This window comes from Tachypleus tridentatus, chromosome 13, assembly GCF_004210375.1.
Source record: "Tachypleus tridentatus isolate NWPU-2018 chromosome 13, ASM421037v1, whole genome shotgun sequence".
Classification (NCBI taxonomy): Eukaryota; Metazoa; Arthropoda; class Merostomata; order Xiphosura; family Limulidae; genus Tachypleus; species Tachypleus tridentatus.
In genome coordinates this window covers 118,765,212-118,793,058 of record NC_134837.1, presented here as the reverse complement: position 1 = coordinate 118,793,058, position 27,847 = coordinate 118,765,212, and the positions used below count along the sequence as shown (strand labels likewise).

Below are 27,847 nucleotides of genomic sequence, written 5' to 3'. Positions count from 1 at the left end.
GTTCTCAATAAATCAGAATGTTCACTAAACACATTTCTAGTTCTCAGTAAAACAGAAAGCTCACAAAACACATTTCTCGCTCTCAGTAAAGTAGAATGTTCATTAAACACATTCCTTGTTCTCAGTAAAACAGAATTTCCACAAAACACATTTCTGGTTCTCAGTAATGCAGAATGTTCACTGAATATATTCCTTGTTCACAGTAAAACTGAATTTTCACAAAACACATTTCTAGTTCTCAGTAAGAAAGAATGTTCCCAAAACACATTCCTAGTTCTTAGTAAAACAGAATTTTCACAAAACACATTTCTATTTCTCAGGATAAAATGTTCACAAAACACATTCCTTGTTCTCAGTAAAACAGAATGTTCACAAAACACATTCCTTGTCCTCAAATAATAGTATGTTCGCGAAACACATTTCTAGTTCTTAGTAAAGCAGAATGTAAACAAAACACATTTCTGGACCTCAGTAAAACAGAATTTTTAGAAAACACATTTCTATTTCTCGGTAAATCATAATGTTCACAAAACGTTTTTTAGTTCTCAATAAATCAGAATGTTCACTAAACATATTTCTAGTTCTCAGTAAAACAGAATGTTCACGAAACACATTACTAGTTCTCAGTAAAGCATAATGTAAACAAAACACATTTCTAGAGCTCAGTAAAACAGAATGTTCACATACACATCTCTTTACTTCAATAAAAAGAATGTTCACATACACATTTCTAGTTCTCCGTAAAGCAGAATGTAAACAAAACACATTTCTAATTCTCAGTAACGCAGAATGTTCACAAAACCCAGTCTTTGTTCTCAGTAAAAAGGAATTTCACAAAACGCATTCCTAGTTCTCAGTAAAACAGAATATTCACAAAACACATTTTCTTCTTCTCGGTAAATTATAATGTTCACAAAACTCTTTTTAGTTCTAAATAAATCAGAATATTCACGAAACACATTTTTAGGTTTCAGTAAAAAGAATGTTTATTAAACACATTTCTAGTCCTGATTAAAAGAAAATGTTCACAAAACTCTTTTTAGTTCTAAATAAATCAGAATATTCACGAAACACATTTTAAATTTTCAGTAAAAAGAATGTTTATTAAACACATTTCTAGTCCTGATTAAGAGAAAATGTTCACAAAACACTTTTTAATTCTCAGTGAAGCAAAATGTTCACTAAACACATTTCTAGTTCTCATTAAAGCAGAATGTTCACGAAACACATTTCCGGTTCTTAGTAAAACAGAAAGCTCACAAAACACATTTCTAGTTCCCAGTAAAGTAGAATTTCTACAAAACACATTTCTAGTTCTCAGTGAGAAAGAATGTTCCCAAAACACATTCTTAGTTCTTAGTAAAACAGAATGTTCACAAAACACATTCCTTGTCCTCAGGAAAACAGAATGTTCACTAAACACATTTCTAGTTCTCAGTAAAAGAAAATGTTCACTAAACACATTTCTAGTCCTGATTAAAACAGAATGTTCACGAAACACATTTCTTGTTCTTAGTAAAACAGAAAGTTCACAAAACACATTTCTAGTCCTCAGTAAAGTAGAATGTTCACTAAAAAATTCCTTGTTATCAGTAAAACAGAATTTCCACAAAACACATTTCTTGTCCTCAGGAAAACAAAATGTTCATAAAATACATTTCTAGTTCTCAGTAAACAGAATGTAAACAAAACACATTTCTTGACCTCAGTTTAACATAATGTTTACATACACATTTCTTGACCTCAATAAAACAGAATGTTCACATACACATTTCTTATTCTTAGTAAAGCAGAATGTTCACAAAACACATTTTTTTGTTCTCAGTAGAACAGAATTTTCACAAATCACATTTCTAGTTCTCAGTAAAGCATGATCTTCACTAAACACATTTCTAGTCCTCAGTAAAACAGAATGTTCACAAAACATATTTTTTGTTCTCAGTAAAACAAAATGTTCATAATACACATTCTTAGTTCTCAGTAAAACAGAATATTTACAAAACACATTTTTTCTTCTCAGTAAAACAAAATGTTCACAAAACACATTCCTTGTTCTCAGTAAAACAAAATGTTCACAAAACACATTTCTAGTTCTCAGTAAAACATATCGTTCACAAAACATATTCCTTGTTCTCAGTGAAATAGAATTTTCGCAAAACACATTCTTAGTTCTCAGTAAAACAGAATGTTCACAAAACACATTTCTAGTTCTCAGTAAAACATATCGTTCACAAAACATATTCCTTGTTCTCAGTGAAACAGAATTTTCGCAAAACACATTCTTAGTTCTCAGTAAAACAGTATGTTCACAAAACACATTCTTAGTTCTCAATAAAACAGTATGTTCACAAAACACATTCTTAGTTCTCAATAAAACAGTATGTTCACATTTTGAGACGAAGTATACACAGTAAGATTATAAATTTACAACACTAATATATCCAAATTTCGATTCGTTACATCTGATGTCCCAGTGTGGCTTTTCTCATTTGAACAACAAGTAAACCAACTTTGAAAACAAATTACTGTTTTTTTCGCGACTGAAAGTTAGAATTACATAATAATTAATAAGCAAGAGTTGGCTATTACCTTCCACAAAGTACGAGATATAAATTAAAGGACCCTCCGAGGTTAATGTGTTTGACTTGAAACCTGAGCGTCGCAGTTTCGAATCCCCGTCACACCAAATATGGTCACTGTTTTAACGGTGGGGGCGTTATGATGTGACGGTCAATACTACTATTGAATTAAATTATAATAACACTTTTTTATTTGTTACATTGTTATGTGATATAGCGAAACGAAATGTGTCTTAATTAATAAATTCCATCAAACTAAGTCGAAAACCAGAAAAAAAATAATCGTGTTTATTTAGATAGCTAGGTGATAAGAAACGAATGTCTGGTCTAGTTGAAACAATGACATAAACAGGTTATTTAGAAGTATTACTATGTTTCCAGGAAACACAACGTTGTTTGTGAATTGCTTCAATGATATTTAAAACCGTATTACCAAAGGAACGCTGAACCCTTGCCAATCACTAGAGGTCACTGTCTACCAAAGCAGAAGGCTTGACAGCGAAAGCTGTGTTCGGTATCTCAGAGTCTAACAAGTTATACTACGCCATTGTATACATTTGCAGCGTTAGGTTTTGAGATTATGAACCTCAACAATGGGTTATGATTGCAGTACATTTAATTTAAACCGTCAGTGTTTATTAAGACTTTTTAAATGAAACTGTTTACTTATGAATGTTTACATTTAATTGTATAATCAATATATATGAAATACTCATTACAGAATTAATGAAAAATAACACAATGGTTCATAAATACGTCATTTATTACGACCGTGGTTTCGCCAGTAAATGCGCCATTAGGTACAGACAAAATTCAAGATGGTAAAATGAAAGTATTATGAATAAATTAGCAATATTTTTACGTTTCTGTTGCTTGGATTGGTAAATAACACCGAATAACTTACAATTAAAAGAGATTTAAAAAACACTGAATATTATTTTAATATTCTGAATTGCAACTGCAATGATTTTTTTTTTTTTTACACGGGACAAATGGAATAAAAATGTTCATAAAAGGGTAATTATCTTCAGTGATTAATAAGTGCTATTGTTGTTTTATAAATAGTTTAAGCTAGTGGTTCTCAAACGTTTCAGGTTCGCGTACAACTTATTTTTTTAATTCTTAAAATTACGAACCCTGAACTAATTTTCAAAAAGCAGAAAGATAAAACCTAGTACAAAATTTACATTTTTAACAATGACCTATTAATGCGAAGCATGCGACTGTTTTTCTGACACGATTGAAAAATATGTGATACTATTTTTGTCAATTTTTTAAGAAAATAAAATAATAGTAAGTTTATTAAAAGAGGGTGAGTCTAAAAGTGAGGTCAGTGTGCGTACGTATATGGAAAGCTCAGATAGGTCTTATTACAAATTTTATGAATGTTTGTGTTAATTAAGTCGTGTTTATTTGTTTGTTTTAGAATTTCGCGCAAAGGTACTCGACGGCTATATTGCGCTAGCCGTCCCTAATTTAGCAGTATAAGACTAGAGGAAAGGCAACTCGTCATCACCACCCCCCGCCAACTCTTGGGTTACTCTTTTACCAACGAATAGTGTGATTAACCATCACTTTATGACACTCCCACGGCTGAAAGGGCGAGCAAGTTTGGTGCGACCGAGATTTGAACCCGCAACCCTCAGATTACGATTTGAACGCCTTAACCCACCTGGCCATGCCAGGCCAATTAATTCGTGTTTCACCGATATAAGCTATACGTACCAAGTTCAAGTTACACGTTTAGAAGAGTTTCCACTGTTTAAGTATATGGATCTCAATAAACACTATCACTTGATTTAACGTACAAAAATAATATAGTTACTTATTTTAAAAGATTTAAAAATCAAGAAGGCGAATGAATCATTTACCGCGCCATATGTTCGAAAAATTACACATTCTATAAAATGATGTGTAGAACACAGGATTAAAAGTTTATAAAGCTGGAAAACCAAGCTTTTAATTCATAAAATATCCTTTGAAAGCTAAAACTAGTAAAAGGCAAATTCGACGTTTCTTAATTAAACTTAAATGTTCGATATTGTATGAATGATTTGAACAATATTAGTTGCTAGGCTCAATAAAATAACCCTCAACTTACTAATTGCGGAACGGTACAGCTATAAAATAAAAATGGTGTAAGAGGCATCTAGCGCTAATAATCGTATTATTTTAAACTATCTATGAATTTGAAGTTTGTGTCTTAATGTTAATATTACCGAGTTATACCATATATTTAACCAATCAACGATCTTATAACAAGAGGAGCCATTGCTTGTTCACTAGCCAATCATATTCTCGTGTTTCCGAGGTCACGTGACAGTACCTCCGTCACACATGGTTGTGTGAGAGGAGGCTTCTGTGGTTCCTTGTTTCGTGGTAAAATGAGGAATATATGAAGATTGTAGTTAGAAGATATCTGGTCTTAGTGGTTTTGATTGTTTAGAGTGAAAGATAATGGCCCAGCAGTTAATTTTACACAGCCCCGCTGGTGCAGAACCGGCAATCTACCATTGGCCTTTGTCATCATCAGTAAGTTCATACATCATTGTAGTCTGTTCTACGCGTGCTCATCGAGTCCAAGATTCGTAGTCTTGATGGGGTTAGGTATCGATCCAAACCCGAGTAAACGTCGTCTATTTAGTTTACAAAATCTACCAAAGAAATAACTCATCATTATTTTCTCATTTTTATCTTATAACGTTAAATATTTTGTATCAATGACTTTGAATACCCAATTGATGTTTCATTTTTATGTTTTTCGTTGTAGGATAAGAACGACGGTGCTGTTGAGATTGTGGAAACCATTAGGTAAGTGGATGAATTAGTTGACTGCCCCCTGAAATGTTTTGTTTTATACACGACATTCCAGTTTTGGCTCCACTGACCTTTCTCCTTACGCATCAATCAACGGGCCTAACTGGCGCAACGCCTAACGTTAAAATATTTTTAACGTTAAACCGATTTAAATTTTAAACTGTATATGGTTTTGCTAGCGTTACTGTTACAAAATATAATATTTTAAGTAATGTAGTATATTATATTGTATTATTAATACTAGAGCTGGAATTACTAATTTGTAAATATATTTTATTTATTAGTGATTTTAGTGTTAGTTGTTCCATTTCATTTATATACTATTATTTATTCACTGTTATTACTATTAGTGTTAGGAATGTTATTTGGATTCGATTACACACTAAAATGTAAATAAAGTTAAACTTTTTAATAATAGCTATAATTGTTAGTGTCGATGTCAAACATTGACATTAGCAAGTAACTTGTTTTTTTATTTAACTGAATGCTTAACTTTAAGTAACATTTATGTTGGCCAAACCTACATTTTAAAGAAGTGTTAAACCAGTACGTTACCTACCAGTACTAAGTTTTTGTTATGGTCCACACGTCTTGTGAGATGCATTATGGTTAGAAGATTATTTACATAAAAAATGTACAAGTTAATTATTTCACAAATAGACATTTTGTATTCTAAGGGATAAAGGAAAATTGAAACATCTGATGACATTAAAATTTTTTATGTGGTTGATTTATTCCATATCTTATTGAAGAGATCCCTTCCAAGCCATATATCATTGGATTTTGTGTATATAAAAAAACAACAAAAATTATCAAATCACTCCTACATGACCCCCACCCCCCTAATAAAATTCTTTTAGCCCAATTTTAGGTCCTATTAAAATTTTATCTTTGATACAAGTTATTCCCTGTGAATCAACACTGATGACATTTCACTAAGATTAATAATGACAATGATTTTTGAATTATCTGCTTATATTGTTGACCATGGCCAGTAATACTTGTAGAATCATATTATTTACCCTTCTATTAAAGTTAAGTTATATTTATACTAATAATGTGATATTACATGTTTAAAAAATGGTAGCCCACAAACTAGCATGACTGGAGAAAAATATTTTAGTACAGTGGTGAATAAGTCATGGAAATCATGGAGGCAGTTGTCTGTTGCTCATAGTAAAACTAATAATATTTCAGATTTAGTTATGCAATTGATTGGTTGAGTCCAATCCAAAGGATGTAATTATCTCTATACAAATCACGAGTTACACATCACCTGAAAAACTGGATGTAGTTCTGGTGTTTTTGTCCTAGAAAGGGTATTGATTTATTAGAAAGAGTTAAGAAGATTGTTACTGGAATGATTTTGAGAATGAAAGGGTTACCTTATGAACATAAGTTAAGGTCCCTTATTTTTTCTTGAGGATACAATGGTTATATGTAACCTTTTAAGTTTACAAACTATTAATGAGGTCTTGGAATATTCTGAAACTAATTCAGTGAGAAAACACAAGCTAATCTCTACCTGAGACAGCTTCATTTTTCTAACATGATGGCCATAGAATATATTTCTATTAGCAGTAGTAGCAGTTAGCACATTTCAGTAATTTAAAAAGTATCTTGAAATGTAAGCCAGTTATTTTGTCTGAAGCAATGCTGGGTATGTATGGTCAGATCTGAGTGACCCTTTGTATGTTTGGTATGAAGATGTCCTGACTGAATTAAAATTTGGACAGTGTACATAACTATCTCAACTGTTAAGAAACTTAATGTTCTACAGAACAGGCTGATTGTTGTAGTTGGCTTGTTTTATTTACACTGTTTGTGAAGGGAAGCATTAATTGTGATATCAAATTGTTCAAAGTATTTATGGTTATAAAATAAATGCATATAACTAGAAGAATATGTTTGGATAATAAAATTTTTAATAAACAATTTACAGGTTTGAATTTTATAAAGTAAATGATCCAATAATTTATCACCACTCATTTTTTGTTACCTTAAGGTGTTTGTCTACCAGTTGTACGTATAACTATTTTGTGTATGTTTATGTACTTATATTTGTCTAGTTATTTTTTAAAACAGTGAAAGGGGTGAAAAAGTATAGGTTATTGTAGTGTTATTTACATATATCCCTTACGTATGGTGAACGACTTATCGTTAGCCATCAAATTCGTATTAACTCGGCGACTATTGGCTACAATTAAGTGTTGAGTTAGATTAGTAAAGGGGGCGTTGGCTCAGCTTCCTCATGTGATGGTACAAGCTTAGTACATTCACGTATGGTTCACTAGAGGGCTTTATAAACCTGTAATTTTCTCGAGTATAGTAGGCTTTTCCTCAGTATTTGTTTTGCTTTTTTTTATTTTAAATTATTACGAAAGTAAAATGTTTACCGGTGTAGGGCACATAATGAAAAGTACTAACATTTCTCCAAGAACATCTTGGTTGTATAGAAGCAATTGGTCACGTTGTGGATTGTTTTTATTGTTGGAGGCCCCATACAACAACTGTGCTATACTCACCCTTATAGAAGAAAAATAGTTTTAAGGTAGTTCGTTATCATAATAATATAATTTATTTTAACAACAGCGACGGAAACTACATGCTTACAAATTAGTGTAAAATAGAGGTTATATTCTGACAATCCTTTCTTTAATACTTTAGTTCTGTCAATAATCCATTGGGGGCGTGGCAGTGCGTGCTATAAGAAGTGGAAAGCATTGTTACGTCACTGTTGTCGTTCTTTCTGTTCTCGTGTAAAATCGGAGATATCTTACCTCGCAACAAATTTAGAAACATTACAAACACATTAGTAACAGATTGTGTGGAGGATAGATTATAGTTAAACTTGTTTGAATGTTATATAAGGTAATAGCCAAGTGGTATAGTCTCTGTTGTGTAATAACTATTTTAACGTAGAATATTAATATTACCGTGTCCAGAATAATAAACAAGCGGGACACTTTGTAAAAGTTGGTGGTGAAGGAACGCCAAGTGAAGTTAATTTGGAGGTTTATTATGGTTGTATGTTTTTATGTCAGGGTTTTCAGTACGTGAACACAAACTTTAAATAGCTGTTTGATTTGTAATACGTCACGAATGTTGAAGTTTCGACAGTACTAATTATTTTATTAGGACTTTAAGTCTAATTGGTTTTGGTGTTTTAGTTTTAAACTGGTTTAAAAATTATATTTGTTGCATATTATACACACACACACACATATATATATATATATATATAATAATAATATACGTGTATTGTGATTTCTATTCATGAATACGTAGTATAGGATTTGTGAAATAATGGCTTTAATCATCGCGTTAGTATAGTTTTCAATATTGGCATTTATGATTATCATTAATAACAATAAGGTATAACTTTTGAAGGTTTATTTTGCATTGTTTATATATGGGTTTAAGACTACCTAAATCTCCCACTTCTGTTGTACTTTATGAGGCTTTTGGGGTTACGGGCGAAAGTTTCGATAATATCACACGAGTATTTGATGGCCTAATTAGTGCGTTCTAATTACTTTTTTTTAGTCATATTGATTTACAGCATTATGTTCCTCTACACAGTTTATTGTGTAATTTGATTAACTGTTACGTTTTTTAATCAATTACCTAATTATACAATTACCTTAAGTTATTATAAAGCTTATTTAATCGGCGTGTTCAAAACTTTTCAGTTATTTACATTAATGTTGATTGTCTTCATTGTTTACATTTTTGTTTTGTTTTTTATTTATTAAATGTACAAAATTAGTCTTACAAAAATCACTTAACGCGTGTGACAAAAGAGGGCGTTCTTAATCAATATAATTATAATTTTGTTCCATTAAGATATTAAAGAATGGCTTTAGTATTTTTTGTTGAGCGTGATTGAAACAGTGGTTTGATTCATAATTGTTTGTTTTATGACATTTAACAAACATTTCATTTAAAGAATATGTATTTACGTTGGGGATAGGGACATGTCTATTGTACACATTGTGAAAATAAGTAGAAACTTAATAAAACGTATGATGATGTAATATGTATAGGAGAGGATTTGTTATTCGATCTACTTCTTGCTTCAAAACGTATTATTTTTATTCGTTTTTTTTTTAAATAATATTACTTGTTTTATCTGAAAATACTCCTAACATTAGAATCTCAGTACACAGTAGGCGTATCTCAAAGATGGTACGGGGTGAAGTTAAACGTATAATCATGTTTCTGATAAACAATCTGTCATCAAATTCTGGGGTAGTTAAGTGAGAATATAGAATAAAAAGTGAAGAGATACAACGTAACCAACTAACTGATAAGATAGGGTGCGGTTAAAGTAAAATTATGTTTAGACAATAAAATAATTAAAAGGAAAAACAAATTAGTATATGGAGAGGCCTAGCTAGTCCTGGTCAGGTGGTTAGGCGTTCGACTCGTAATCTAATGGTCTAGGGTTCAAATCCCCATAGCACCAAACATTTCCCGCCCTTTCAGCCGTAGGGGCATTATAATGTAACAATCAATCACACTATTAGTTGGTAAAAGAGTTGGCGGTGGTTGGTGATGACTGACTGCGTTCCCTCTAGTCTTAAACTGCTAAATTAAGAACATGTAGCTTTGCGCTAAATTAAAAAAATACAAACAAACAAATAGTATACAGAGAAGTAAAAAATTGCTGTTGTGCAGTGTTTCCAAAAGTAATTCGCTGTCCCCCTTTCATTCTGTTTATTAATTTTTGCTGAGTTTCTGCGACAGACATTTGAGTGACAAATGTCTTCGTTAATTCATCAAAAGGCAGTATCCATTTTAAGTGGTATGCATTTCTATTTAGCTCTGGAATATTCTACTCCAGGACCCCTCAAGAGACCTCCCTCCCCATTTCTCTTGTCAGCTCTGGACATGGATGACAAAAGTTTAAGAAGAGTCGCATTACATTACGCACGTTAAATGTATTATTACCAACTACGATGATAGGGAGTTCAGAGCTGAAGGCATGGGTGGGGGAATACACTATGATTTAAAAAAAAAAGTGTTAATGTTTTTTCTTCTCCAGTTAAGTAAATAAGACATTTGAAACATCACTTCTTACTGAAAACCCTACGACGAGCTGATGTTTATAGTTAACGTTTTCCTACGTGCATCACGTGATCAAGTAATCTAGCGTCCTTCTGGTTTGCAGTGTTGATGTTTGTTAAGGCCATTAACCCCTTCGCTATTCTTGCACTGATACTAAGAGGGTGACATTCGTCCCCACCCCTTATTCGTAAGTTCAACTGTTATCGTTTGGCTTTCGCACAAGTGACGAGCCATGGAACGCTGTTTATGGGATTAAATGGGTAAAACAATATTTACTTGTTGCCAGCATGATCTAGGTGGCGACGTCTAGCGTGAAATTATAGGAGTTAATTAGTGGGAACCAAACGGAAAAACTATGAAGTATTTTCGCTATATCACGATAATTTGATAAATATTTACCTAAATCTCATTTTATTGTTAATATGCCACCTACAGTCTTGTTTCTATAAGTTGGTATTACATTTGTCTTTAAGTAGAAGTGTGGGCGGATGGCATTCACTTAATTTAAATCGTAGGTCGAATTCCTGAATTGCTTCCTATTTGATACAGTTGCGCAGACCCCAAAATAACATGGTACACAAAACCGTGTATTGTGTTAATTAATCAACTGCCCTTTTGAAGAATTTCTGTTTTTAGACAGGGATGGTCGTGCCGTGTATATTTATCACGCAGTCTAACATACGCGTATGTTAACAGTGTGAATAGATAAATATAGATTAAATGGATGCGAGATCTTTTCTACCGGAAGTACTGTCATCTGGGCCAAGGCTGTTGTGTAAAGTCTCGGTTGGTTTTCGTGTACATAGGATATACATTTTACGGGGCCAGACTCAATTTTGGATCAATACGAATCTCTAACAGTTCTAACTGAAGCCGCTGTTTCGTCGCCATTATCAAACGAGTAAAATTCTACATGTATCTCAAGCAAACCTGGATTTTAACGGATTAAGTTATTTTGATGTTTCGTAAACAAAATAGTGTTAGCTCAATTTATTATTAAATTTGTCACTGAATTAATTTGTCTTTACGATGTTTTATTATTATTATTGTGCAATTTTGTGACATTGACACGGGGTTGAAAGCCGCGACTGTTCCATACAGACATGACATGGACGCTTGGACTATGGAACGCCTTTTATTTTTAATCATTGTAATGCGGCAGAACTACAATATCGACTGATAAACGAATTACCTTTGACCTAGAAAGCACTCATTGCCCTTGGTTTATGGAACTACAGACCTGGGTTTTTCGATAAATGCGGAATCACAAAATATTCAGTTTTAAACTGTTGATGCGTTAAATAGTTGTAGTCAGCACCCAAGTGTGTTGCCAAGTAGCTGTTTCTCCTAACTCGTTAGAATACAGTAAATGGTGCAGCCTAGAAGTGAGCATGCTCGAACCCTGAATTCAAGGGTTAGCCTTTAAACAATAACAGACAAAAAAGTTGACAGTTTTTATTATATATATATATATATAATATGGAAATTCGATCGCGAATCGCGTGCAGAATGTCACGAGCGTTCAAAAATTTTGTTTGTTAGTACAAAATTAGGGGGCCCGGCATGGCCAGGTGGTTAAGGCCACTCGACTCGTAACCTAAGGGTCACGAGCTCGAATCTCCGTCACACCAAACATGCTCGCCCTTTCAGCCGTGGGGATGTTATAGTGTGACGGTCAATTGCACTATTCGTTGGTAAAAGAGTAGCCCAAGAGTTGGCGGTGAGTGGTGATGACTAGCTGTCTTACCTCTAGTCTTACAAAATTAGGGACGACTAGCGAAGGTAGTCCTCGTGTAGCTTTGCGCGGAATTCAAAGCAATCAAAATTAGGGATGGTTAATGTTCAGATAGCCAGCCATTTGTAGCTTTGCGCGAGAATTCTAAAATGCAGCATCTGCGCGAGTGTTTAAATCCAATTAGCTTCATGAATGTTTTTTACCCACCGACTGAGTGTGGTTTGTATTTTCTCGTTCATTCACAATAACTATTTAAGTGGTGCCTTCCCCACTTCCCAATGACACAAGTTAAATAGCCTGTTGTATCGGTTTGCATTTAAGAACGAACATTAAACAAAAGATTATCAGATTAAAAATAACGGTAACAGTTAGACTTAGGTATCCAAATGACGGATCTTTGTATTCCGGTTATTACAGATGGTAATTTTGTTCTCTATTATATCATGTACTTCTAGAAGCTTCTTATTAAATCATTAGTTAGATTTCACAAACCGTCCTCCAGTGAGAAGTACTTGTTTAAGTCGTGCAATATGCTTATACACAGGTTTGCAATATTGTAAATAATATTAAACATGGGACATATCGTGTATAGCAAAAGAAAAACACAAACGCGACTCTGAAGACAGAATGTTATTTTTAAACCCGTCTAGTACTGCGAATGTTAAAAATATATGTAATATATTGTCTTCTTATAATCTCGGCGTCTTTAAATCACCCTACGAGCGTGCTCTGGTGCGAATAGAGATGACCTTGAAGGTGCTGGGGTCATAGACCTACCCTACAAGGTTGTGTATCTCCGTTTCTTATGCATGCAAATCGAATTATTATCTGCTCACCTTGACGTACTACGAAGTTGAATAGCTCTTTGTACTTAATACAGAAGTCTTTAAAAATGTTTCTATCTTGTCATTTTTTTATTTTATTTTTTTACAGTGACGAGGTGAACGTTCAATTTTTGACTTTTAAAATATTAACTTCTGCTCAAAGCAAGGTCGGTAACACAGAGGTAAGTTCGAATTTACAACGCTAAAAATCCGGGGTTCGATTGCTCTCGGTGGAGACAGTAGACAGCCCGATCTGGTTTTGCTGTACGAAAACACATACTAAGCAAGTTATCTACACAGAACAGAAATAGATAAACCCACTAGAGATATGTAGTTAGATAACCTATTTTCATTTATAATGGATAAATAATTTTTTGTGCAGTTAATGTTTTTGGGGGGAGCTAATCCCGGTAATACCTTAGGAGATTTAACCAACTAGATTAATCCAAATGCTAACTTACCGACGCCAAATAATACTTTGACTAAAAACATGCACTGGGGGGATAGTAGATATATTCTTTATCAAACTTTAATATTTTTTATACTACAGTTCATGATCCACACGTATATATGTAAACACGAGCCGTTTTTACATATATATTTATTTCTCTACAAGTGGGTTTTCTCGACATCACTGATGATCCACACGAATGTTAGTGATGTTTGTCTCGTAAAGTTAAACTGTGTATTAATACAACCGTTGTGTGTGTGTGTGTGACCAGGTGTAACCACCAGTGGTTGGTGTGGAAGATTGTGAATTCGATGTCCTTGGCTAGCGTTTCGTTCATTAAAATTGCGCTCCCCATCGCTGGTAGTGGGTGCTCTGTGAGAGTTACTGCATTAATCAATTAGGATGTTGACGATGGGTGCTCTTGGCTAACAGTCATCTGTTCCGTGAATTTAGGATTACGGACGGCTAGCACTAGTGTCCGTTGTGTTGCTTCGTGTGAATATAAAAAGCAAAAAGCTTTTAAATTACAGAAAGAACATAAACCTGTCTGCTTATCTGGCTATTGGTTAGTTTCAGTACCGAGGTTTCTGAACGGCTCTGGACAATGGTTGATGATTTATTAGGTCAGTGCGCTGATAGACATAAATATTATCGTACACCCTTGTGCAAATTAATTGAAACACGACGGAAAACTACGATGTTTTCATTTTTTTTGCGTTTTATTTCTGAGAATCCAAAAAATACAAATTAATACATGATATGACCGCTTTTATTTTTCAGAAGATCATTAATCCGCTTTAGCATCGAGTCCACGAGTTGACTGCAATCTTTACTAATATTTGGATCACGGTAACACACATCAATTATGGCCTCAATTAGCTTATCTTTCGTAGTACAGTCTTTTCCCGAAGTCTTTCTTTACAAATCGTTCAAATATTTTCAATAGGATTTAAGTCTTGAGAGTTTCCAGGCCAGTCCAGTACCTTTATTCGTGTTGTAGTCATAAAATTCTTCAAGTTTCGATGTGTAGCACGGAGCTAGATCTTGCTGAAAAATGCCAGATCCATCTGGAAATCTCTTTTTCAATTCTGGAACGACTCTTCTCTGCAAAACTTCGAAGTACTGTCGTCCTCGCATCATACCTTCTACGATATGTAAGCTTTCGACGCCATAGTAGCTAAAAAAGCCCCAAAACATCTTCTTCAAGGGATGTTTTACGAACTGACTGATGGTGAGATTCGCGAAGTTTCTCATCTGGAGATCTGCGAACATGCAGACTTTGATCCTGTACGAAGAAATGAGTCTCATCACTGAATAACACCTTCCTCCATTGTTCTTGCGTCCAGTTATTGTATTTCAGACCCCATTGATACCGTTTTTCCTTCATTGAGTTGGTAAGAAGTTGTTTTTTGACTGGTCTCTTCAATTATAAGGGCAAGCCCTTCTAACGCAATTTCGAATGACGTAATATTCCACAAAATTTCGTCATATATCCCAAATATAGATCGACTGTACTGCAAAACACAGCTAATGACGCCGTCTGTATGAAAAATGACTATTAAAGGAAATCAGCGGGTCCAGCGAGTCTACACCGACCGCCATGCTAAAAATATTGTAAAATGACCAAATTTTTCAAGTAATTTGCACAAGGGTGTAGGAAGGGTAACATTTAATAGTAGTGACTAGCGCGTATAGTCAAATAAATGTTCAGTCACAAAAGACTGTTGCAATAAGTCATACACTGTATAAATCGTATTGGTCGACAATATACATGTTGCACCTTAGCACGATCAGTTCAAATTATGTACGGTGTTACGATAAAAATAAAGGGGTTTAGTTTTGTGTTAGTTACGCATACGTGTGCAATATTTATCAAGATGTACGATTTGAGTACGTCGTATTAAGATTTTTGAACGTGCAAATCATCAAGTCAAGTAACAACCGCAATCAGTATAAAGTTGTGGTGAAAAGGAATGTATCAGAACTATATTAATATGACATTGTTTAGTTTAATTAGATAGTATGACGCCACTGAAATTTGGTCTGTTTTGGGCAGGGTTTGCAACAGCCCTTACCGGAACCGTTTTTTTTTAAGTAGTACAAAAAACTTAACATTTTTAGGTTGCTGTAAGCAGATTGGTCATTAATAAAATAATAAATGCGCGCGAGGCGTACTGTTTGACTAAACAGTAATGGAGAGTAACAGATGGTGATTTAAATGTCCAGTTGACCTTGGTTAGGCTAAAAGAAAGTTTGACCCGTTACTGGACGAAGAGATCAAACATGTTTGTTTTTTTTAAAGTATATTTCCATTCTCGTCCGAAGTATTGGTTATCGTGTTGAAATTGTTCAACGTGATTCTTTTGATGTAATGTGTTGTTACATGTGTGTATAGACGAAAATCCTTGCAGGTACACGACAGAATGGTTCTTGTATGTATAATAAAATGATGTGCTTGCTCTGTGGGATTTTAGTGTGGTGATACGATTTATGTATATTCATGGAATTTCATACGCTTTGGTTTGATTTGTTTTGAATTTCGCGCAAAGTTACACGGCGCTAGCCGTCCCTAATTTTGCAGTGTAAGACTAAAGGGAAGGCAGCTAGTTATTACCACCCACCATCAACTCTTGGGCTACCCTTTTACCAACATGCGTGCCATTTTTCCGCTGAAACGCGGATTTCCGCGGTTTTCAAACGGCCAACGATCATCCACGAGATTCGTGTAAATTCGAGGAGAAAATATGAGCGATTTGGGGGCCGGGTAGGTGGTTTTTGAGGAGAAATCGTATTTTTTCAATGTTTATTGCAGAAAAAAAAAATCTGACCGCCATCTTGGAGGCAGTCTCGTTTTGTCTCGTTGCAGGTCTCGTGGTTGGTATCGTGTGCATACCAGACGATAAAATATTCTCTACGCTCCAAAGAAACAACAGCGATTGAAATGTTATAAAGGAAAGATGTTCATTTTGATCCTGTAGACAAGAGAATGTGTAAGGACATTAGATCAGCAGCTTCAAAGTATACCTCAAAGCTGAGGGAGAATCAGAAGAAAAGGGCAGAAAGGCTTATGGCCTATGGTTCTGTGAAATCTGGCCCAGCCACCTTGGCTAAAGAAAAAGTCCAGAAAGCCGCAGAGGCACAGAGAGCTGCCCATTCAGAGAAGGAGAGAAAAAAGCTCGGAAGAGAGCACTTGAAACCCTTATCTCGAAAAAGAGGAAAGTAGCCAAGATTGATTAAAGGAAATTAAGTGATTTGAAATTTGACTGTAATTTATGCAGCAGAGCAGAAGTTGATATCAGTGACTGAAAAACATTTTATTATCTGCAGCATACAGTGCCAGTGGTTTATTTTAAAGCATATCATTAATTTTATTTTGAAGCAATGTCAAAGCTTTCCTTGATTTGCTGTTTCAGTTTGTATTGTGAAAGAATGAAAAATATACTGATATTGAGGTACCAGTAATTTACTGACAAGATTGTATAGATGAACAAGTTTTACTGTAGGTAGTCATGTAGAGTAATTTTAAGTAATTTGAAATTTTAATGGAATACATGCAGCAGAGCAGTAGTTGTTGATGTCAGTGACTGTACAAAATTTAATTTCTGAGGCATATCACTGATATCAGTAGTTTAATATTGAACCATATCAGTAGTTGAATTTTTAAGCAATGTCATAGCTTTCCTTCATATGCTGTTTTAGTTTGTATTGTTAATTTGTGAAAGAATGGAAAATTCACTGACATTAAGGTACCAGTAGTATAATGACAAGATTGCATAGATGAACAATTTGAACTGTAGGTGGTCATGATTAGTCAAAAGAGTAATTTTATGTGATTTGAAAATTGTGTGGAATATATGCAGCAGAGAAGTAGTTATTGGCAATGACTGTAAAACATTTAATTGGCAGCATACCAGTAGTTGATGATGATGATGTTATTGATGACAAAAAGGATAATAATGAAATGATTTGTATTTGAAATATTTACTGAGTTATTTTGGCTTTATTAACTCATATTACTAATATATTTTGATTTAGAAAAAAATTAAACTGAATAAATAGCAAATAAACAATCTTAAATTTCATTTATTTACTTTTTATTTTATTTGTTAATTTTAGATATTTTGATATATCTTCTAAAATGAATGCAAATTAAAGAATAAATCAATCTGCTAAAAACTGTAAATGAAAGTTATAGTTTTTATTAGTTTGATTTAGTCTTTTAATTTCCTTTTGTTATTTTATGATATATATTGTGTACTTTTCCAACATTGCAATGTCAAAAAACATAAAGACATTATGTCCCAGATTGCACCAAATCACACCAAATAGCATCCATTTTTTTTAAATTTCCTTGGAAATTCCCCCGGACCCCCTAGTCAGGCGCGGCTGTGCCGCGCTGTGGCTCCTCTGGCACCAGGCTATATAACTTTTCCTCTTTTTTTCATAAATGTTATTGGCATGCCTGTACCAACAAATAGTGCGATTCACCGTTTCATTATAATGCCCCACGGCTGAAAGGACGAGCATGTTTAGTGTGACGGGGATTCGAACCCGCGACCCCCAGATTAAAAGTCGAGCGCCTTAACCACCTGGCCAGGCCGGATCACTCATACGCTTTCAATAAACATTATAACTATTTTATACAGATAGTAACCAGAATATCTAAGAAGGTATTTTTTCCTAAAACTTTGTTTTAATATATAGAGTCAAAGCAGTCACTGTTCCTAGTGTTAAGCGGTTTTTATATTAAGATTAAAAGCATTTTTCTCTTTCTTAAAAATTAAGATCTTTTATACAGCCCCCCCCTTCCCCAGTGGCACGTATGCGGACTCACACCTCTAGAAACCGGGTTTAGATACCCCTAGTGGACAAAGCACAGATAGCCTATTGTGTAGCTTTGTGCTTAATTCTAAACAAATTATTTTGTATAAACTCTAAACCTGCGAAATAAATTTCATATATATATATATATAAAGAAGTATAAATCTGCACAATAGGTTATCTGCCTACCACAGGTATCGAAACCAGGTTTATAGCGGTGTTAGTCCGTAGACATAATTTTTCATATTTTATGTGCTATGTTAGCAATCTTAATTTTATATGAAGTCTGTCAGTTTGACCAACTTCGTAACCACCATAAAAACACAAAATAAGTCTTTTAAAAATTACTTCAAATTGTTGCAGGAAATTACATTTGCTTGCATTAAATAACTTAAAGTTTTTACGTTATACATTTGTTTCTAATTACATTTTATCACGAAGACTCAATCTTTGTAACAAATCGTTGGTAAAATTTCATATCAGCTCCAGTGTGAACGATAGATAGACCAACGTTTTGAATAGTAGTGAATTTGTCAATAATTAAGAATATTGTAACAGAACAAACTGTCTCGACGTTTAATTTGTCTTCCAGTTGCAAATTCGTTCCCATTTTTATTTTATGAACAGACCTTTAGTATAGTACTACGTGTAATTTGTCAGCACGGAGAAGTTTGGGAATAGATAATACGATATATAAAAAAAGATGGAACATTTTAAACTTGTATTATTAACTATTCCATACATTAAAATACGCTTTTTGTCTCATTTTCCACGAGCTAAAATTATGTCAAAACTAATTATTTATGATTGCATTAGCATTTATAATTGAATTTTATTTACCTCTGAAAGTGTAAATCAGACGGATATATTTATTTTGGTGTTTTTGGTAATTATCTCCAGTATTTATTATCAGTATTTGTTTCTAAGAACCGTGATAGTTCCATACCATTGATGACAAACGTCATAATAATAATAAGTGTACTTTCGTTCTACATGCCTCGAGAAAATTTATTGAGACAAGGGTTCGCTTATCAGGCATTGTATTATTTAGGCCATGACAATAAATTATTTTTCTGCTGTTCCATTTAATGATAATGTTAAAAATATTTTAAATCTGTCGCCTTTGGCTAAGTTGTGAAGCCATTTGACCAACAGACGCACGTGTTTAAACTAGAGGTATTATACAATCTTTTGTTGTTTTTCTCAGTCTCAGGATAACTGCTCGTAGGTTTTCTTGACCGAGTTGAAATGTAATTATAGTTTTAGACTCTGAAGGTTGGACCCTTTCGATTGATAAATTTAACCCTGCCCAAGGTCTCCTAGGTTAATTTTAAGTGCCGCAGATATTCACCCATACTTCGAGAAACTAGGAGCTTAATGCAGACCAGTGGTTAGCGTTTCACACCTGTTGAGCTAAGACTGAGAGTCAAATCCCATTATTCGGCCTGGCAAGAGAAACCCGGCATTTAGCGGTGGGTGCTGTTGAACATCCTCATCTCTCTGTTACTTAAATATTATGGACGGCTGACGTAACTTTAGTCCTATTGTGGCTAAACTAACAAAGTAAAGAATTAAGAAGCTAACACTTCAGTGAAAAACACGTATTAGCTTATTTTCCCGTGTGTACAAACCAACCAGGGGCGTAGATCCTGGGGGATGAGTGGGATATATCCCCCCTTCATTTTAGGTGGAGGGTATGGTAAATACAATCCCCCCCTACAGTTTGGTCTGTTGAAGTGTTTTATTGCATCACAGGTCTACAAATTGTGTGTTTGTTCTTGTGATTCTCGTGTTCTTACCAATCAAATTACATAATTAGGCCTATATGTAGGCTTTTTCAGTAGCCGAAATGTACATCTTTAATATAGGCGTGCTTCTAAGCTTACCGATCTAAGCGATAGTTCGTAAGTAGCATACAATCAGTAGGCCTAAGTATACATGCAAGTATTATGGCAACAAGATTGCTCTGTGACTGCATGTTTACAGTTTTCAGGTTCACGTAATCAAAGATTGCAAATTTGCAAATTGAACAGTCTACATAAGTGTTTGCAAAAATCATCTCTTCCCCCCTTCGTGGGTTCGCATCCGCGTCGCGTCAAAAATGCTTGCCCTCCCAGCCGTGGGGGCGTTATAATGTGATTGTCAATCCCACTATTCGTTGGTAAAAGAGTAGCCCAAGAGTTGGCGGTGGGTGGTGATGACTAGCTGCCTTCCCTCTAGTCTTACACTACTAAATTAGGGACGGCTAGTACAGATAGCCCTCGAGTAGCTTTGTGCGAAATTCCAAAACAAACAATCTTTTCCCCCCCATCGGGTGTAAAAAAATCTACGCCCCTGAGACCAACGATAAAGTGACGGCCTTGTTCAAGATCTGTCCACTATTACATTTACCTCTTCCCCCAAAAAAGGGGAAAATTAGAGAAAATCGGGGAAATTTATCTGGAATTTTTCCAATGTACAGAAGATAAAATATGGAACAACAATCGAGAAAGGAAATAGAACATTTAGAAGAACAAAAATAGATATTGTGGTTGTTAGTAACCTAAATCTGATTATTTACCAGTATCCTGATGACTATTATCTGTATTGCTTGAATCTTATGTCCGATCCTAGATCTTCCTGATACCAATCCGGTGCATTATTCACTAGACAGAAAAAACGGACATCAAACCACAAGTAACGTAAGCAGGAAAAACACCGGAAAACTCACCATATATAACACAGCTATAAAAATGGAAAATACTGAGTAACAAAGAAAATATGGAAACGTACCACAAGTAACATACACACGCACAAAAAGGGAAAACGCATTAGTAGTGTGATGTACACCATAATTATCGTTAATTACACACCAACAGTGAAATATGCACCAGAAGTACCATAAAACTGACACCAACAGTAAAATATAAAGGTGAAGTAACCTGGAATAACCGTAGAATTATTATTTGTACATTTTCACGTGAAGAAATGTTTACGCTACTAGTCTTCACGAATCACGTAAGATTGGCTCTATTCCAATGATAGCTAACTAAAATATAGAACTGCCAGATATGCCATTTGTTTCGTTAGTATTTTCAAAGTGTTAAGAATGAAGATAAAAGAAAGTTACTTTGTTGCGTACAACATTGAAAACATTGTTTTCTTGTTGATCACAAACAAAACCATGTACAAACAATCCGTATAGTTATAAAATGTCTAAAGTCTCGGTTTAAATCAGTTGGTTTTTTTTGGTGTTTACTGACCTGATATTGCAGATTCTGTAACTGAACCACCGGGTTTGGAGACGAACTTGGTGTCAACAACACGGGCGGTGTTGCTCACCACATCCTGTTATGGACAGGAAGTGGCCAACCGGAAACTGGTATGCGCACGTTGATTAAATACGCCACACATTCGTCACGATAATTCTATACTTGTATAAATAGTTGTAAGTCTAGTTTTTGTTTTATTTACTGCTTTACCGTTGAATTTCGTGCACTACTGCTAGTGAAGTAACCATCGGAAATTTACCATTCGTATCTGATCATAAAATGTGTTCTGACTAATGCGTTGGAAACGAATTTATTATTTTTTACCTTTATGGTATATTGTATCCGGTAACATTAGGGTTCGTTTGTATGTATTACAACAGCTATGTATTTAAAATTAAAATTTCCTTCGTTGTACAAGAACAAAAAAAAAGTACGAGACGAATGTGAGACTGTGCCAGTAATCCTCTTCTATATGTCGTATAAACTGAATTGGCTGGTGACTAGTCCCAAGAGATCGGTGGCTGTAGAGAAACATACAGGTGTTTGTGTGTGTGTGTGTGTGTACACACACACACACACACATAGCTGACGGTGTAGAGCTTTCCGCATGTAATATGTTCTGACAGTTTGTTCATAGTAGTTCTACCATGTCAGAAGCTGGTAGTGCTCTGATTGGATGAGCCTGTGATTGGTTCGTCCAGCCACAGTGGGTCATATTTCAGGGTTTTATTTGTCACCTTTCTAGTGCTCAGGCAGAAAAAATATTCAGTTTTTACATCCACAGATAATTTAACTGTTTGGTCTTTCGCTCAGAGATGCCACTGTATACGCTCTGCATGAGAGTCGCTTTTGGCTTATTGAACTGTGACGTCATAGATGGTGGAAGGGGGAGACCTTGACGTGTGGAGTTTGTGCCACTTGTTTTCATAATTTTAGTTACAAGAGGTTTTACAGAAATGAAATACAACTTAGATCGATTGATATAATTTTTGCGATCAACCTATCCAGATGTCGTTACTGTGACGTAAGCGGTAGAAAATATAAATTTTGCCAGCCTTTACACTTTATTTTTACACTTGCTGAAAATTCTTTTTCTAATAGTTGAGATTTAAATTGTTTGTGTAAAGTACACTGCGATAAAATTCTCCCAAGTGTGTGTGAAACGTTTGTTTGTATTGATTTTCAACTCTCAGACTTTCGTTAATGTCACTTTTCAAACCGTGTCTTTGTTTCAACGAGCTTTTCTGGGCGTGTAATTTCACTCTGTGGGGCACGAGCCGTTAAGCGCTGCGCATGCTGGTTCTTTGAACCGTCCCCGATGTGCACGAGATCGGCATGTACCACGTACTGAGAGTACGCCAGTATTATTCCGTGCGTTAACGTTAGTGTAACGTATTGTGTAACACTTCTACTTCATTAATTCTAAACTATAACACAATCGTCTTTCTCTGGTTTTTGATGAACTTCCTATTTGCGTAAAAACAACAGCAACAACAAATCAAGAAGTAATTAGTCAAGCAATGAACCGTATCCTATACAAGTTTACATGCCAATCATTCAGCCTTGCGCAGTGCGTTAGGAATGTCGGTGGGAGGGGCATGTGAAAAGGGAGTGTAAGCTGTTGTCATGGTGAAATGATTGTATATTCCACCGTTCTTATTGATCTGTGATGTTGATACTGGAGGGAGGCTAGCTGAGCGGCTGTGGAAGTCTTACCATGTAGCTGATGTCCTTGCATATGTATAGTCCAATTATTCCTTCCCTGTCGCAGAAACTAAGTCCTATCCTGGTTTTGTTCTTAATTCTTTTAACACCTTGAAACAGCTGGAAGGATGACTTCTGACCAGTTGACCTAATATGGACAACTTAGTCTTAAGTTCCTAACCTGAAATTAGAAGTGTTATGTGTAAACGGTTCTCTTTACGCACCAATTGAAATATTTTCGAGTAACACTTTAGAAAAAAAACACAAAAAAACTAGATGGAAGGCAGCATCTACCAGCCAGTTCTCGATATAATCTTAGATATTTGGTCGACAGTTTTATAGCTCTCTCGTGGCCCCAAAATACGGAGCGCGATTTTGCGACATAGACCCTGAGATTTGCATACTGGGGCGCTGTAAGCAGTAGGTCACGTGACCTAGATTTAAAGGAGATGGAATAGAAGAATGAGGATAATGGTTAAAAGGAAACGCATTAAAGTTAGGCTTAGAGAAAAAAAATTATTCACAATTTCGTTAAAGGGCTTCTTTCTATATTTTTAGTTTACTGTAATTTGAAAATAGCGCGTTTACATCTTTTTCTTATATTTTTGAACAAAATGTCGGTAAGGAAACGGATAAAGTATCTCTCGAAGCTGAGTATGACTAAATGTTTTTTTTCGAGAAACCGTTTGATTTTATATTCAACTAAATTTATATACAATATACGTTCAACTGAAGGGTGGTCAAATCTCGGTGTTGCCGTAGTGACAATCTTGTTGATGACACGTCGGTATATAGGAATTACCAGGCGTGAAACGGTGCATTACAAATAGCATAAAAATATGAAGGTAATGACATAATAAAATCTTACTCAGTGAAATACCCTTCTAAAGAGCTGATAACACGGGTGTTACTATTTTAAAAAAAGGGGTTCCTAATGTTCTCAACTTAATAGTAGCCAGGGCTATTTTCTGGAGCCCTGTATTATTATATATTTCAGTAAAGTCTGGTAACACTTTGATTTTCTAAGCTTTCTCAAATCGCAATCCGTCTGTTATAGATGGTTTGACTTTTTTTTTTTTTTAATGTGTTTTGTACTGTGACTCAGTTTGAGAACCAATGATCACGAGTCTCAACCTTGTAGGGTTCACAAGAATAACTCTGTGGTTCTTTTGATTGTCACGAATCATTTGTATTTATTGTTCTGACTATGAACTGCCTTGTAAATTACCCGCCAGAACCCAGGATAAGTAACAATCAATTTACATGTTTTAGTAAATTTTAAAGTAAATCTCCAAAATTTATTCGCTATTAGAAAGCTCTGATACACAGATTTCTAAAGTGTAATCTTCGACGTTCGAAGGACCGACCACCTTAGATGTTCACTTGTTTTGTATGTAAACTCGTGGATTCCTTTAGCTCACATATACTGGCTTAAGTTTAAATTTTAACATTTTTCAGAATACGATGTTGGATATTGTCTTGAATGTCTCCTTACGTGTTAACATTTTTTCAAGTGAATTATGTTTGGTCAAATCGAAGACCTCCCCATCAAACAAAAAGTAAGTAGAGAGAATCCTAAATAGCCGCTACACTTAAAACTATTTTACACGTGACTAGAGTAAATTAATCTACGAGATCTTTTTTTTATCCCCATTTTTACTACATATTTTTGTGTCCCCAGTAATCCCAAGCTTGTATACCCGATTTGATTTTATTATTCATCAGGATCTCTACCAGTCTACCCTAAAATTTAAATTCTTTTAGGGAGAAGCAAATCTATAAAAGCATTATCGTGGTCAAATATATCAATCGAAGCGACTTGACTTCCTGTGTCCAAAACTCTAATTAGATCTCAAATCGGTCAAGAAATGACGGAATTACGAGATAAAACTTTGTACTTAACTTACTCGGAGTCGTTCTATGAGACACGGTTAAAAACAACGAACAAAAAAACCCATTAATGCCTTTCATTTATACAGCCCATCGCAACTCTTTCGGCAATTTTTTTTCTTCACTTTTTGTTATTTAGGGGTGAGGGGGAACTATCGTGTAAGGGTTCAAAGAGATAAAAACATTTAAAGAAAACTGATAAATACAGTTGAGATCTGCCTTAGAGATGCAAGTCGAACAAAATTGCTGATGTGATTCGTTGAACTTGTATCAACAACGAACAGACGTTGATTCTTAAGTTTGTTAGTATAAGGACTTTCTGATATGTAGCCCAGACAGTCTGTTCTGATGTTGTTTACTTGTCTTGGAAGATGAAGTTTCCAAAACCGAGAGTTGTATACGTTGCATGAAATATTTAATGCTTTGTGTGAAATCCATTTGTTAACGCTTCCCCAGGCTACAGTCGTTGAGACTACGGCTTGTATTAATCTTATTTTCATACAGTTGCCTTAGCTACGTGTATAATAGATTCCGGAATTTTCTAGTAACAATCGTCTGCCTATCCGGAACGCCATTAGTACGTCCCTTTCTTCCAATAAATGAATCGGAACAGGTAGATAGCGTTGTATTGTAATACTTCCTCTATAAACTTGATGACGTCACTATTTCCTTTACATTATTTCCGTGTCGAAGAAGTCCGTAATAGCGTTTCGAGACATTTTATTGCGTACCAGAAAGTTCCGCACGTGTATCGAGCGTTCCCTATATGTTTTGTAAATCACATGAAAGACACGTGGCATACCTCTTATCACTAGCAGGATAACGTGCTTTCATAAAAGTTTTGAGAAATCCTTGACTTATCCAATATTCACTGCTTAACCCTCTGCAGTCGTATCTAGCTACGTTTATCCACAAATAGAAAAAAAAATAGTGCTTTCAGGCGTGTTTCTCCCTTCCACGTGATGCTATAACAAACATAACTAAATCTTAGAAAAGCCCCGAGATGGATCCCTAAGTTTCTACCAGTGTTCGTACATCAACAGAATGGATTGCGTAACTTTACCCTAATTGTATTGTTATTGGCTGTACTTTTTTCCACGCATGCACATTCTATAGAATGCAAGTGCCACATCTGAACAGTATGACATGTGCGTGTGTGAAAAGCATGCCGTTTCTAGAGGGAGATGAAACTTTTGAAAATCAAATGCCATGAGATTGTATCTTGAACCATTTTAAATACAAATACTGTATATACAGGATATAATGTATTGAATGTAAAGAAACAAGTTTTAATAGACGAGTTGTAGCTATACATGTCATGAAAACGTGGTCAGGCCATGGCCCGACTGGCCTTATTTCTTTCTTAGGCCCTTACCATTTAGTCATAAATATATTTTTTGTTTGTTGAATTTAGCTACTCGGAGGATTATCTGCACTAGAAGAAAGACAGCTAGTGTTCCATCCACCGCCAACTCGGGTTATTTCTCGTTAACGAATAGGTTAATTGACTGTCATATTATAACGTCGTCACGACAGAATGGGTGAGCATGTTAAGTAATGGTATTCGAACCCGTGAACTACAGGTTGTGAGTTGAGTGCCCTAGTTACTGGGTCATACCAGCCACGTCATAAATAATATTTAAGATAAATCTGTTAGATCCAGGGTTTGTGTTGCGGGTAAGGTATGTGTAAATAATTTTCTATAGAACACATTAGTGATTTATTGTTTATTACTACATTTATTCAATATTGATACACGATAGACTTTCGTGGTATTTGTTTTTCTTTTATTGTGTGTATTTTGAATTGAATATTGTTATGTGTTAACCTGGTTTATTTGTTTTTTTAATATCGAGGTTTGATGCAATCCGTACTGTACCTAATGTATTTGAATGATACATTATTTAAACTGTTTGCAGTTAATTACGGTATTCGTATATTTTGTGTTCGTAATAGGCGAAGTTTGCTCTCATTGATTGACATAATTGTGCACGTGCTTGTAATACTTCTAATAAGAGAACGTTAGAATCACGTGAACATGAATGGATACGGCTGTTCAAGGCTAGTGAATCGACCGCCCATCTCCGTGTTCTAGGCCATAAGTCACGTGACAGCTGTTATTAAAACGATCTGCAGTTGACATGGCAACCAACCTCCTCTTTTCTTTTTTTTTTCTTCCTTCCAACCGTGTCTTTGTTATGGCGTGAGAACTCGCTGTCGAATCGGCCATAGTCATGAATAGATAACATTGAACTGGTGAATTTGTAGTTACAGTTCGGACTTTGTATAATACCAGCACCTGGCCCTTACCTAACTCGAGGCTTTCTGTTGCACGAAGGAAATTATATGGATTGCGATTTTCAGTATCTCATCATACTTAGCTGGAGAATGAAGGGCAACAAACCTTACCTTTTCCTAAGTATCAGTGTGGACCGAAAAGTATACTTTTTGGCATTCTATTTTTATACCACGCCAAATATTTTCATTGTTATGGATGAAAATTCACCCTGATTGGTTTTTAATTGACGGTAGATGTAAAAAAATAAAAAAGAATAGCTGTAATACTTACGCATTTAATTTTTGTTGTTGTGTTGCAGAGATTTTTGAACATTGTTAGTAATGATAAACAGAAAACAAAAAATGTACACAGAGTTTGACAAACTGACAAATCAGTTTGGGTCACATGGGATCTTTTATAAAATCGG

The 27,847-nt window shown here is 34.8% G+C and overlaps 1 protein-coding gene and 1 long non-coding RNA gene across 7 annotated transcripts in view; one reads left to right on the top strand and one right to left on the bottom strand.

Annotated features, from left to right (window-relative positions):
- The window catches only part of LOC143238923 (uncharacterized), a 91,820-nt gene that overhangs the window by 11,077 nt on the left and 52,896 nt on the right, over nucleotides 1-27,847 (top strand). For 5 of the 6 annotated variants that reach the window (XR_013020840.1, XM_076479568.1, XM_076479569.1 and 2 more), the window contains exons 1-2: nucleotides 4,973-5,111; nucleotides 5,350-5,390. Coding sequence is in view for 3 of the 6 variants with exons in the window: in XM_076479568.1 (XP_076335683.1) it covers nucleotides 5,037-5,111; nucleotides 5,350-5,390 (116 nt within the window). In the remaining 3 variants the exon portion in view is untranslated. Of the gene's footprint in view, nucleotides 1-4,972; nucleotides 5,112-5,349; nucleotides 5,391-27,847 lie in introns of those variants that run through there. The other variant, XM_076479570.1, reaches the window with a different exon arrangement.
- Nucleotides 5,096-26,162, bottom strand: LOC143238924 (uncharacterized). The gene is made up of 3 exons (XR_013020842.1): nucleotides 21,540-26,162; nucleotides 20,858-20,942; nucleotides 5,096-5,233 (listed from the first exon to the last, which is right to left on the bottom strand). It is a non-coding gene; the product is annotated as an uncharacterized LOC143238924 (long non-coding RNA).